Source organism: Gambusia affinis, linkage group LG14, assembly GCF_019740435.1.
Source record: "Gambusia affinis linkage group LG14, SWU_Gaff_1.0, whole genome shotgun sequence".
Classification (NCBI taxonomy): Eukaryota; Metazoa; Chordata; class Actinopteri; order Cyprinodontiformes; family Poeciliidae; genus Gambusia; species Gambusia affinis.
Genome location: NC_057881.1, coordinates 25,494,711 through 25,507,064, shown reverse-complemented (window position 1 = coordinate 25,507,064; position 12,354 = coordinate 25,494,711). Strand labels below are relative to the sequence as shown.

At 42.6% G+C, this 12,354-nt stretch overlaps 1 protein-coding gene across 5 annotated transcripts in view; it reads left to right on the top strand.

The window, feature by feature from the left end:
• The window catches only part of fam49al (family with sequence similarity 49 member A, like), a 37,821-nt gene that overhangs the window by 7,918 nt on the left and 17,549 nt on the right, over positions 1 to 12,354 (top strand). The window contains exons 2-3 of one of the 5 annotated variants that reach the window (XM_044139082.1): positions 8,026 to 8,119; positions 11,672 to 11,751. In XM_044139082.1, the coding sequence (XP_043995017.1) occupies positions 11,682 to 11,751 (70 nt within the window). In that variant the 5' untranslated portion in view covers positions 8,026 to 8,119; positions 11,672 to 11,681. Of the gene's footprint in view, positions 1 to 8,025; positions 8,120 to 8,774; positions 9,352 to 11,671; positions 11,752 to 12,354 lie in introns of those variants that run through there. The other 4 variants (XM_044139083.1, XM_044139079.1, XM_044139081.1 and 1 more) reach the window with 4 other exon arrangements.

Below are 12,354 nucleotides of genomic sequence, written 5' to 3'. Positions count from 1 at the left end.
CAATCAAGAAGCCTCTTGCGCCCAATACTTGGCTAGGTCTGGCTAGTACCACTCCTGATGTGGATTCAGAAAGCAGAGAAGAACCATTTGGAGACAGATTTGTCTCCAAATGGAGACTAGGGAAGAACCAGTTGATGACATTCCAGTGAAGAAGAGGCTTAAGTCCCTTAAATTTGGGGTCTAGAGGCTATTGATGTAAAATTTGAGATCAGATTAGATTTCTTCTTTTTTGCTTGACCAAGGCAAAAATCTGCTGTCATTTAATTTTTTTAGTGCAGCAAATTGGGTTAATAGTTCAGTAAGCAACAGCTGCAATATCTCAAGATTGCTTCAAAGCAGAAATACTCGTTATTCCTCATCCAATGGAGGTTTGCAGAATCATATTTTAGAACAACACAGCCTGTCTGATTTCCAGATTTTTTGTCGTTATACAGTAGATTACGGCAGTTTAAAACCAAAACCCTGCATCCATGTTCTATGTTTGCTTGGTCAAATGGACTTTTACCTGGAATCATTAAATCTGATGTCATAGGTGAACTGATTTAGTCTTTTCATCATTGCAAGTCGTGCACAAGTTTTCAGTCACCTTATGGAAGCTCATTAGTGGTAGAACAAAGAGTATGACAGCATAGTACTGCAGTATCAGTTCTCCTTACAGCTTTTTTAAAATCAGTACCTCTGTAAGTGTCAGTGTGTGTGTGAAAGTGGCTTTGAAACCCATTTTCTTAATGGTTCAACTCTATGAAGTTAAAACAACAGGGAGTGTTTGTGTGTTTGCTCATGTGTTTATGCCAGATCCCAGCATGCCACGGACACACCGGGACGCTGGCAGCCCCGGTTTTATTTCATGTTTGATCAGGCTTGTGAGACAATACGAACACAGTTTTTTAATGTTTGTCCCCCCACCAAAATCAATAGGTTCTCATCTAGTTAGCTCCCATTGCTATTTTTCATCAAAACAACCAAAACAAAAAACAAACCTCACACACAACAGGGACAGAAAATATCCCATTAGACAGGAATAAACCTGAAAAACGGCCAAGATCTCACGCTTTCACACCGGGGATTGACCGCATCCATTTTTAGTCCGCTCTCTTCCTGCTCCATCAATCCCACCCCCCACAGCCCCTACCTTGCGCTGAAGCCAATTTCCGGCGTTTGAAGGTGCTGCTGCTGCTATTCTTCTCCTCCCAGCGGAGCGGGGAAGACTGTAGCGCTGCATCGTCTGCCATGTGAGATGCGCTGCAGCACTCTGTGAAAGAGCATCGCGTCCGTCAAGGACGGGCCCAGTCGCTCCAGCGGGCTTCAGCGCACTGAGCTCAATATAGACTGAAGGTTGCACAGGGGCTCAGGGGCCAATTCGTTCCTCCTCTGTGGTCATGAGCCGCTGGCTGTGGATTTAAACACAATAGGACCCAGTTCTGTGCTTTCTTGGGTCTGCTCTTCTTTTCCCTGCATTATTTTTTAAATTTCATTTCATTCATGATGGCGGTTTTGCTTTTTTGCCCTTGTTGGAGCAGCCAATGACGTGCCTGGTACAATTTTACTTCCTCGTTCCGTTCTTCATTCCTGATGACTTTTAAGGTGGACATATTTGGCTCCAAAGCCAAAAGATAATCACTGGCATTGCACTGTGGATTTTTAGTGAAGTTATTACTCCTTTTATTCGACGTCAAACCTGGGAATGACATCACAATGTTTTATTTGGGCAGACATATTGGATTTTGAAGCTATTCACTGACGTCCAACTTTCGTAGTCAGACATCCGACTTTAGTGGGAGTTCTTGTTGTATTTTTGACTGAAAAACATAGGAATAAAACTCAACTAAGTTGGTTTTGCTGTTTTAAAATTGTAACTTTATGAAACTTTGGTACAAAACAAAAAAGTTCAGCGCTGTTCCTGTGCTTTAAGATCCAGAGGAGGTGCCAAAATGACTGAAGTTTTCCCCTGCACACATTGTGCACATTTACCTGCACACAATCAGTCAGCTGGCTGAAAGAAAGCTGACACATTTCCGATGCTTACGGGGAAAAGTACTTGGCAACTAAGGACCGGTCAGGTCATGAAAAATAAAGACAATCCTGGAAGCTAAAGGAGTGTCACCCATCTCTTCTACATAAAGCAACGGTCAGAGATTTGACGTTTAGTGTCTAAACACTAAAGGTTTTACCATTAGTAACCCTGAAGTGTCTGACTCCACAGTAACATAACGCAACTTATTAACCAGCTGATATCTACTCAATAAAGAGGAAAATGGCCAAAAAATTAGAATTAACTACTTTACATATATTTTGCCGAAGTCTGTTTATGAAATACAAATAAATCAGAACATACAACATTTCTGTAACAGTACTAATCAATATTTGTATATTATGTGGATATTTTTATGAATACTAAACACGTTTTACGTAAAAGTTCGTATAAATATAGCGAAACCATAAAACTGTCTTGATCATAAAAAAAATAAAATAGCTCATTCCAACTTAATGCTCATATATGCAAACCGTCATTAATGTGAGCTTCCAACTGTCCTAAATTTGAGTTAAATCAGACACAATTTGTCCCTTCAATTCAACTCAAGCATCCTTTTGTTTTCCAACCCCCCATTGAACGCAACCCGGACTATAACGGCCCTCAGGCATGCGGGCGTCCCCTGACCCGCAGGAAAACGACGTGTGAGCATCCCGCCAAGGACAAAGAGCAGCTCGCCTGCGGAGACGTGCGTCTCGTCTGTCTTTGTTTACAGATAGCGGGGCTTCTGGGAAACGCCGTTTAATGACTGCATACAGCACGGCCGCATCATCAGAGCCCTGAAAGAGCCAGGTGTGTGTTCTCGCTTCGACAGGCGCTAATGAAACGTCCCAGTTCTCAAATAAATGCAGGAGCTCCAGTAGATCCGGATACCGTTAAGTCTGAAATGCTTCTGCTTTTCTATGGTTGTAAAAGCGGCAAAGCCTTTCGTGGTATTCATATTAATATTCATGGCTACGTTAAGTATAAAACACAGTCTCTTGGTGTGGAAAAAATAAAAAAGATTAGAAAGTAAACTTAATTTTCTCAAAAATTGTCTGTGACTGAAAGGAAAAAGATCAGCAAAAAATACAAATATGTGGATTAGTAATTTGTCGATTACAAATATCCATCTGCGCTCGCAGGGTTACCATATATTAAACTTTTGTGTAGTTTAATTGAAAAATGACTACAGATCAAAAATGTTTTTGCATTTAACATGCCATAACATCCCTCTCCGTCTCTCAAGGCATCCTCTCCGGTTTTCTTTGTCAGCTTCACAGCACAGGCTCACAATGCTCATTTGTAATCGCCGTCTTAGGAGGCGCACCATGCGTGCGCAGCTCTGCACCGGGCATGTGTATGTGTGTGTGTGTGTGTGGGTTTGTTTCTAATACCTTGTGGGGACCATTTTCCTGACACATACTACGTTGTGTGGACCCACTGCTCCTTGTGGGGACTGAAGCCTGGTCCCCACAAAGGGAAACGCTGTTTTTGGGTCAGGGGTCAGATTTAGGATTAAGGTGTGAATTGAGTTTTGGTTAGGATTAGGTATGTAATGGGTGGGGTTAGGGTAAAGGTAAGGGTTAGGTTTAGACTATAGAAATGAATGGAAGTCAATGGAAAGTCCCCGCAAAGATAGACGCGCAAATATATGTGTGTGTGTGTGTGTGTGTGTGTGTGTGGCACAGAGGAAGGGAGAATAAAGGGGGAGGGGCTGTGCAGGAGCGTCACACGCTTCGCTTCTTAGTTTCCATTTCCGATATTCTCTCTTCCTTAATGAGAAACAGTTGCATTTATTGTTGCCTTTCAAAATAAAGAGTATCAATACTCTTCAGAATAAATAAAATCATGTTGGTGATGGTCATAGCAGTAAATGCAGAGTTACTGCTTTGGATTTTCAGAATAAAGTTTAGGCTTGCTTCAAAATAAAAGTTTATAGATCCGATTAATGCAAAAACAAGTTCTAGATTACCAACAGAACTAAACCAGATTTGAGAAAAAGTTGTTCTAATAAATCTCAATTTTTAAAATGAGGCGCTCACTCTTTTATTTGTTGACTTACTTTGAGTAGCTTTTAAATATCTCACAGGATTTTCGTAATAATTATGGACATGCCTGCAAATTTAACGCCTCATGTTTCATAAATGAGTTTATAATAAAAATGATGTTTTTTTCTTGCTAAAGAAAGTGCAACAAAGGTCATTTTTAATTTGCTTTTCCTTAAGATTAGCAATTTGGAATGCCAGGTTGAGGTTTTTATGAATACTCTTCAAAATAAAAGCCTCCATATTTAATAGAGCAGATTATTGAAGAGATCAAATCCACAAGGCAATGGGGAGCTAAACCTGGCATGAAATAAACTGATTCAGTTGACCCTTTAAATGACTCATCTTGTATCACCTTCAGTGTTGAAGCAAGAGGGGGCTTCGAATTCCTAATGGGCCTAAAACCACCTGAGTTACAAATTGGGATTTTCAGAATAAAAACGTAGAAATACTGCAGTAATAAACGCCTTAAGATTAGCAATGGAGAACAAAAGAAAAAGGATGCAATGAAAACGAGAAGAATCGCCTCTAGTTCAGGTATCACTTGAACTTCTGAGATACCAATCAGCTCCCCGATGTGAAAATACTTTACTGCGACAGCTACGCATCAGAACAACTGTCCAAAAGTTAAATTCCTGCAGCTCAAATCTTGTAATTGTGGGTTCCATATTCCATTTAGGCTTCAAAGACAAAAGCATGTATCGTTGGGTCTAAATCAGATTGGAAAGGCATTTTGGTGGCACGCAGTGCTACAGGATAAGTGGCAGCCATCACCAACAAACATTTCCTGAGAATTTTTATTTTAGTTTCCTTTCAGTGCATCAAGTGTATCTGTGGCCTGAGGCCAGTTGGCTGCAGGAATCCATTAGCAGTGATGTCTCAGCTGCATTTGACAGAGTTAGCTCCCACTTTATTCCTCTTTGTCACATATGCTGGGTTTATTTTGCATTTTCTCTCTCCTTTCTGTCCTTAAATAACCCGATCTTCCTGATGTGATCTAAAAATTAGACTTGCATGGTTTACGTGAGGCAGAAAAGGCCGTCTGATTCCTCGCTCTTCGAAGGCACAACCACAGCCTCTTGCTCTCATCGCTATCTTTAGATAATGCTGACAAAGGCAGAGGATCAAAAGAACAAGTCAAACAGGTGTGTGAGAAGAAAGGTGGATCAAGCAGAATGCATCAAAGAACTGCCTTTATGGGTGGAGAGAGCGAAAAAGTCAGACAGATCGGATTAAAAAAACATTTCCTGCTGACTTTTTTTTTTATCTTATCAAAGAAGCATCTTTTTCAGCAAGTTGTACCAGCAGGTCTTTCTATGCGAGCAGTTTGTGAGAAATCTACGACAAGAGAGAAAAAGAAGGAGTAAATTTCCACCAAAAAACTGAAATTTTCAGATTTCTCCAATTTTTCAACATTTGAAACTGAAATTTCAGAGATTTTTCTACAGATTCATCTTAGCACTTCTGAGTTTTTTTGTAGCAATCTTTTTGCTTTTTGAAACTCGGACATTTCAATTTTTTATTTTTTTTTTCTAGAAAAAGCCTTGAGATTATTCTCAACATTTCTGAGATTTTCGTTGGAAATTTACTCCTCCTTTTTGATACGCTGCTGCTGGACGGTTAAAGCTCTCCAGACCCTTCTGATTGTGTCTGCTCTCTGGAGAAGGCACAGCAGGCTAATATTTGATTAACGGGACACTGAATCATGGTCATAAGTGCAGTGTCAATATCAAAGTCTTCTGGGGTTCAGACTGATTAGGTTTAGCCTACTTCAGAAATACACAATAACCTTATGTACTGTGGCTACACCACACAGATGGTTTTCATTTTTGATATGCTGTTCAGACAAACAGCATGGTGTACTGAACGTGATGCACTGCAAAAATGCCAAATATTACCAAGTATCTTTGGTCTAGTTTGGTTTCTAGGTCAAATTTCTTCGTAGACTTGAAATAAGACAAAACTAAACACTGCACTTGTTTTCCCAAGTCGCCAATATGGCTTCTACTTTCAAGTCAAGCTAATTTGTCTGAGGAAGCTGCTCACCTAGATTGGGCTCATAAATGTCATTTCAAACTGAAAGTTGGCTAGCTGTGTTTGTCGATTTGATCAAATCCCTGACTTTGCCTGAATTGCTTAAATTGAAATAATGTTGAACATCTTGTAACACTGATCAGTCCCTTTGAGATTTCACGGTTTTTGCAATCAGAACAATAGTTTTTGTTGGGCTAATTCAGAAAAGCTTGCCGGGAATTTTGAGATATTTGCACATGTGTCCGTAAATGTGACTTTTTGTTCCTCGCCACATTGTTCTCAGACGATAACTTGACATGAAGTAGGGCTGAAGCAGCAGTGTTGTAGAAGTGAGACATACTGCCACCTGCAGGTGGGAGTTAACATCACTTAAACCCAACATTTTTGACTTATTTTGCAGAAAGCTCAAGAGAAAATGTGGGGATCTGTTGATTCAGAACAAAAGAAACTGACTGATGTAATTTGACAGTGTACAGGTACAAAACTGCTTTGATTTGTTAAAATAATATTTGAGCACACGGCTGTTATTCTAGAGGGCCACCTAAAGAGCTATGTCGGGCCGGATTTGGCCCCCGGGCCTTGAGTTTGACCCTCATGCTCCAGATAGTTAGTTGCAACTCTTCTGCTGTTGGAGTATGAAAATGTACAGGGGAGAGCAAAGATATTAAGCACAGCTCGTGGTTAAATTAAAAAAGTGCTGAGAAAGCAAACAGAAGGTTTGGAGCTCAAACAGCAAACGGAAGCGCTAAGCTAATTAGCAGAACTAAAAATAGTAATCCATCAGCGCAATAAGAGCCCTGGGCTTAGGATAAAATTGGAAACTTGCACACATTTAGATATACTTTAATACAAAAGGCAACAGCTCTGATAGGTTTATCATATTGTAAGGTAATGAGATTTTGTATATTTCTTCAAATACCTCCTACTAACAAAGCTGAACACAAAAGAGCAGCTAAATCTCACTTAACAGATGATGTTCCCCTCCGTTATGTCCACAGGTGTGAATTTGACCTATGCACGGGGGCGATCAGCAGTCATTGACCCTTTGACCTGGGTCGGTTTTGGTCAAGCTCCCGAAGTAAATCACTGGATGTGGAAGTTCCACAAGAGCAAAATGTTTCATGGACGAATCCGGAAACACAGGAAATGGTGAACCGTTATCCAACCGACGAGCCGCACTGACAACGCCAAGCCATGCCTGAGTGTGTGTTGCCATGAGAACGAGAGGCTGTTTCCCTAGCAACCACTCTGCAAATATGCCACCTTCCTCCAGTCTGCACTCTCTCCTGATGAGATTCGATGATGCAAGGGCGGCAGCAGCGGTGTTAATAGTTACACCAGTCAGCGGGTCAGACGTGGCCCAGGCTGCGTAAGAGGCACAATAATGAGACCAATTTGATGAAAATGCGACATGTGCATTCAGCTATCCAGGTTTTGTTTTTACAGGTAGTTTTGAGACTAAGTTAGCAAGTTTATGTTTCTGACTTACATTTATGAGCTGTATAGCTTCAACATTGCTCCTTTAAGAAGGCTCCTTGTGTAAGCCCGTGACACCAGAAGACTGGAGGTTTTAGCCTCACGTTGCAGGCCTTAAGGCTCAATCCCAATTTTTTTGCAAAAGTTACATTTTTGCGTGGTGGTTCACATTTCCAAATGTATGCGACCTGAATGTGATCCTCCGTGTGAACTGCAAACAAACTAAGAAGTGTCCCGCATGCGCAGTAGAGGACGCAATAACGTCACACGAATCAAACAGTATTTGTGCATATTAGCTGATCACCATCCCCAAAGCCTACTGTATTGATGATTTTCAGCCACAAAGCCGAAAAGAACGATTTTTCTTCACTTACTGCCTGGTCAAGCGCCAGCCATTTTGCTGTGGTGTGTAGAGTTTGATGACGATCCTCTTTCCTTTCTGTCCGTCTTTTCCAGGTGTTGGGTGCTGATGCTGTAACCAGCGCGAGGAGCTGAGAAGCCCTGGTTGATGCAGTGAGGTGTTCCAGTGGGATAAACACAAACAAAGAAGGTAGGGAAACAAAAGACAGTGAGCAAAAACACATTATTTTTTTCGAGAGCTGGCTCACTCTGCGCAGCTGCTGAGCAGGTTTGACCCTCAGGGCAGTGAGCGTCCCGTCACTCTAGGGCAGTTTGCGGTTTCCAGAAAGACTCTCAGAGGGTATAGAGGAAGCTTGAATTGGTGAGTTAATAGAAGTTGGACTTGGCAAAGAGAGCGAGTGCTGTGTCTTTCTTTGCTCAGCTGCTGAGCTGTAACAGGAGGATTCTTTCAGTGGGAGCTGAAAGGAGCCAGGAAGACTTAGCTCAGCTGCTTGGCTAAACCAGGTTTGCTTTTCATGCCCATGTGCTTGCAGAGATGTGTCTTCATTGAGACTCAAGGAGGCCCCTCGGCTTGGTTCCTCCCCTTTGCTCCCCGGTTGCGTAAGAGGTATTCTTTGCTCCACTTTCACTGTGGCTATCTAGAGGTTGTGTTTGTTTGCATGTATGAGAAACTACTGCGACCAGAAGCCAGCGATCGCACTGCCTGACTCCAAGAATGTCGTGCTTCAATGCTCCAACAGTCAGTGATCTAATGACTATTATGCAATGCGTGGCCCCTATTGCTTCCCGCCTCCCTCTTAGACGTCTTTGCACCCAAGGGCCACCAGCGAGAGCGAGTGGCCCCTTGACGGAGATGTCCTGTGACAAAAGGAGGCCAAAAAGTCGGAAGAGTGCTACTCAGTGGTGAAATGGAGAAGTGAAGCAGAAAGGAGAGCTGTAGGGAATATTTTTTTGAGGAACCCATTCTGGTGTCAGAAACTAAAAGAGAAAATGAGCTTTTCAGTGCAACAGAAACGTGAGCAGCGACTGAGACGCGTCAGAAAGAGGCAGAAGTTAACAGAGCCTCGGGTCTGCATTGCCCTCTGAACAAGGTGCGAACGAAGAAAGAAAGAACTGAGCAGCATCCGGGTCGAAGCTAATAGAGAAAACCACAGGGCTTTAAATAGACGTCGAAAAGAGAAGTGCGAAGTGGACTTCACACTCAAACAGAGGGAGGAAGAGAGACACGAGTACGAGTTTACATCCATTTCCAGAGAGGCGGCGAGTGGCAAACCGGAGCCGCTGGGGGACTCTGGGCTGGAATAACTGGGGGATTCACTCGCGGCGACGCTTTCAGAAGGCACAACGAGAAAGTAAGACAGGACGAGAGAGTTTGGGGGTGAAGAAACCGAGGAAGAGGAGGATCACTAAGAGGAAAAGAGGGTAAGACGACAGAGAGTCTGTGAGATGCTTTTCTAATTTCCTCTGTCTGAAGCTCGACATGCCGTGCCCTCGTGATTGGCACGAGCGAGGAGCAGTTTCATTTTAAAGACACGCATCGCAGGTGGTACAGCAGCGACCGTTTGTGCAAGCTTCACACCGTTTTTCCCTCCGTCCTCGGCTGCGGCGAGCAGACGGCATTGCCAGGCCAACCGTATCCTGGCAACCATGCGCCGAGCGCTGCTCTGGGGATGGACCTCCTGCTGCTCCTGTCTAAGCTTCTCATGTATGTGCTGATATGTGTGTGGATACCTCTGACAAAGGGAAACATTACGTCACCTGGGTTTAGTCACTTGTGGTCGAGGATGTGGGTCGAATCCTCTCGACTTTTAACATCACGGCCCCCCCAGTAAGTCTCCTGTTCATGTATTCTCCAAGGTTATAAGGCAAAGTTAGATAAGGTGTGGGCTAAACGTGTGTGTTAGAGCAATGACTCAGCATGCAGAGGTACTTCTTTGCTGATGTAGATGTAGAAGGATATTTGAGGAGGCATGGGTATCATCGGAGAACATCAATACCGTCCGGCTGTGTCTCGGTGCTGCATTGCGACCCTCGCTCTCGTTGAGTGGTAATGAAAAGACTGGGCCTTGTTCTTTTTCTACACGAGGGACGGTGGCATCTCGTAAACATGCTAATGCTGGTTGTAAATCTTCCTCCATGGACCGATAGACCCCTCCCGAGTGCTAACATAGCACATAAAGTCAGCAGGGGAAGTAAAACCGTGGCTTCTGTCACCAAAGTCCTCCCATCGTACAATAAGAAACAGTTTTTACATCATAGAGCTTTGTGGTTTAAACTTTCTGGTAGTGAATGCTCCTGTTCCTCTACCTGCCCTAAAGACGATCGGGAAAACTTTGAATCTCAGCAGTGTGATACCTTACATTCAGTGCCTTGCAAAACTGTGCATGACTTTGAACTTTTTCACATTTAGACATGTTACAATGACAAACCTCGATGTATTTCACTGGGCTTTTATGACATAGACCACAACTAAGTAAATTGTGAAGAGTGCGGTGCTGTTTTCTTCCGATATCCAGACTCAGATGCCATGTAATCAGTGAATAAGATCTGCCTGTAGTAGTTTAATGTGGCAGAATGAATTTGGCTCAGTGCTCAGAGGAGCTAGCAGCATCACAAGGACCAGGATGAAGGTGTGTGAGGTTTGAAAGCGAGATTACAGGACAACTGTTAGTCATGCAGTCCACATCTCTGCTATTGTTTAATACGATTAAACAAGTTGGTTAGACTTGATGAGAAGACAGATGAAGCTAAATAATCTCCAACTTCCACACCTTCCCAACTCAGCTCCTTCAGACTAGCCATCAGCAATTAGCAAACATATGATTGACCTGCACTTCTGATGAGCTCATCTTGGAAACTATTTCTCAGTCCAGTGTTCCTCTGTGTCAGAAAGAGGAAGAGCTTCTTAAAGAGACAGAGGCCCAATTTCAAGGCCTTAAATGCAAAGTAAAATTTATTTTAATTTATTTTTGATATACACAGTATTTTATAACAACTTAAGGTAATATAGTTACTTATCTGTGCTATAAAGTCATACTATGCATCCAGAAAATAAGTAATACTGCACCTTTAAATATAATTCAGAATCTTTGGAAAAACTTTAAAATGATTTATCACAATCACGTTTTGTTTATTACTTCACAATTAAAGACTACATTTTGTCTCTCTACTCTTGAAATCCCAATGAAATTCCTCCTTATGAATATAATGTTGCAAACTGCACATGGATACTTTTGCAAAGCTCTGTAGTTCTCATTCTCTGTGTGTTTTCTTTTTGAGCTCTGGCATCTACCATGCTGGTTCAAAGGTAAAAAAATAAATAAATAAAAATCTCTGCAAAGCATCTATAGACCACTGCCTATAAAAACCATTAGATGGGAGCAGTCTGTATACAGCGGGTTTTTATTGGGTTACCATAGTAATGTAAACGGATTAAAACCACTGCCCAGCTCTAGTGACTCTCAGTAAGTGAGCTAAATGATTCGGCGCTGGATTTAGACCACGCTGTAAGTGGATACAGCATATTGGACATAAACTGTGATCAGTGTCGCTGATGGCTGGAACGTCTGCTTCCGCTCCGGAGATGCTGCCTCGGCAGAAGGACGGAAAAGACGAGGAACGAGGCAGAAATGCGGACGGGTTAGACGAACCTGAGGTGTTCTCCATGTCTCTGCTGTGTGCTGGTGTGTTTTCTTGCGCGCTGCCAGGTCCTGTATGCATTTTGTTGTTTCCTCCCGTCCAGGTCGCTGGCCATGGGGAACCTCATTAAGGTCCTTGGCAAGGATTTAGAGAACTGTCCGCATTTTTTCCTGGACTTTGAAAGTAAGTGAGCGCCAGGGTGTGTGTGCACGTGTCTGTGTGCTTGAATTGTGAGTGTGGAGCGGAAGGTGGCGCCGTGGGAGGTCGGTGGCCGGGTACCGACAGGGGGAGGAGGGAGGGAAATGTTCGGGTGTGAGCTGCTGAGTCGTTGATGGTGTGATGGAGTGTTGTTGAGGGTGTTGTTTCTCATTATCAGATGCTCTTCAGTCCCACTCTCACTCAGGTAATTGTGTAGATACCATTATTAGACATCGGCATTTCTGGGAATCATAACAGAATCACCTGCAGCAGACAAGGCCTTGGCTGGCATGCCATTCTAATGCCCTGAACAGAAACACCTTGATTTCATGGTAATATAGCATTCACAAAAATAGAGTATTATAATCAGCTTTGCTTAAAATACACAAAATGCTTTTTTCGAAATCTCATGCGTTCCCTAAAGCCAGGACCAGGAAGCTACATTTTATTTGTATAATTTTTCAGGCTGGAGTTAGCAATTAATTTAGTGATCATTTATCCCATCAAATCTTCTGACAATTAGTCAAGTAATCCAAAAATAAATGGGCACACTATGGATATAGTCATTTAAACACTTACAATATTCAA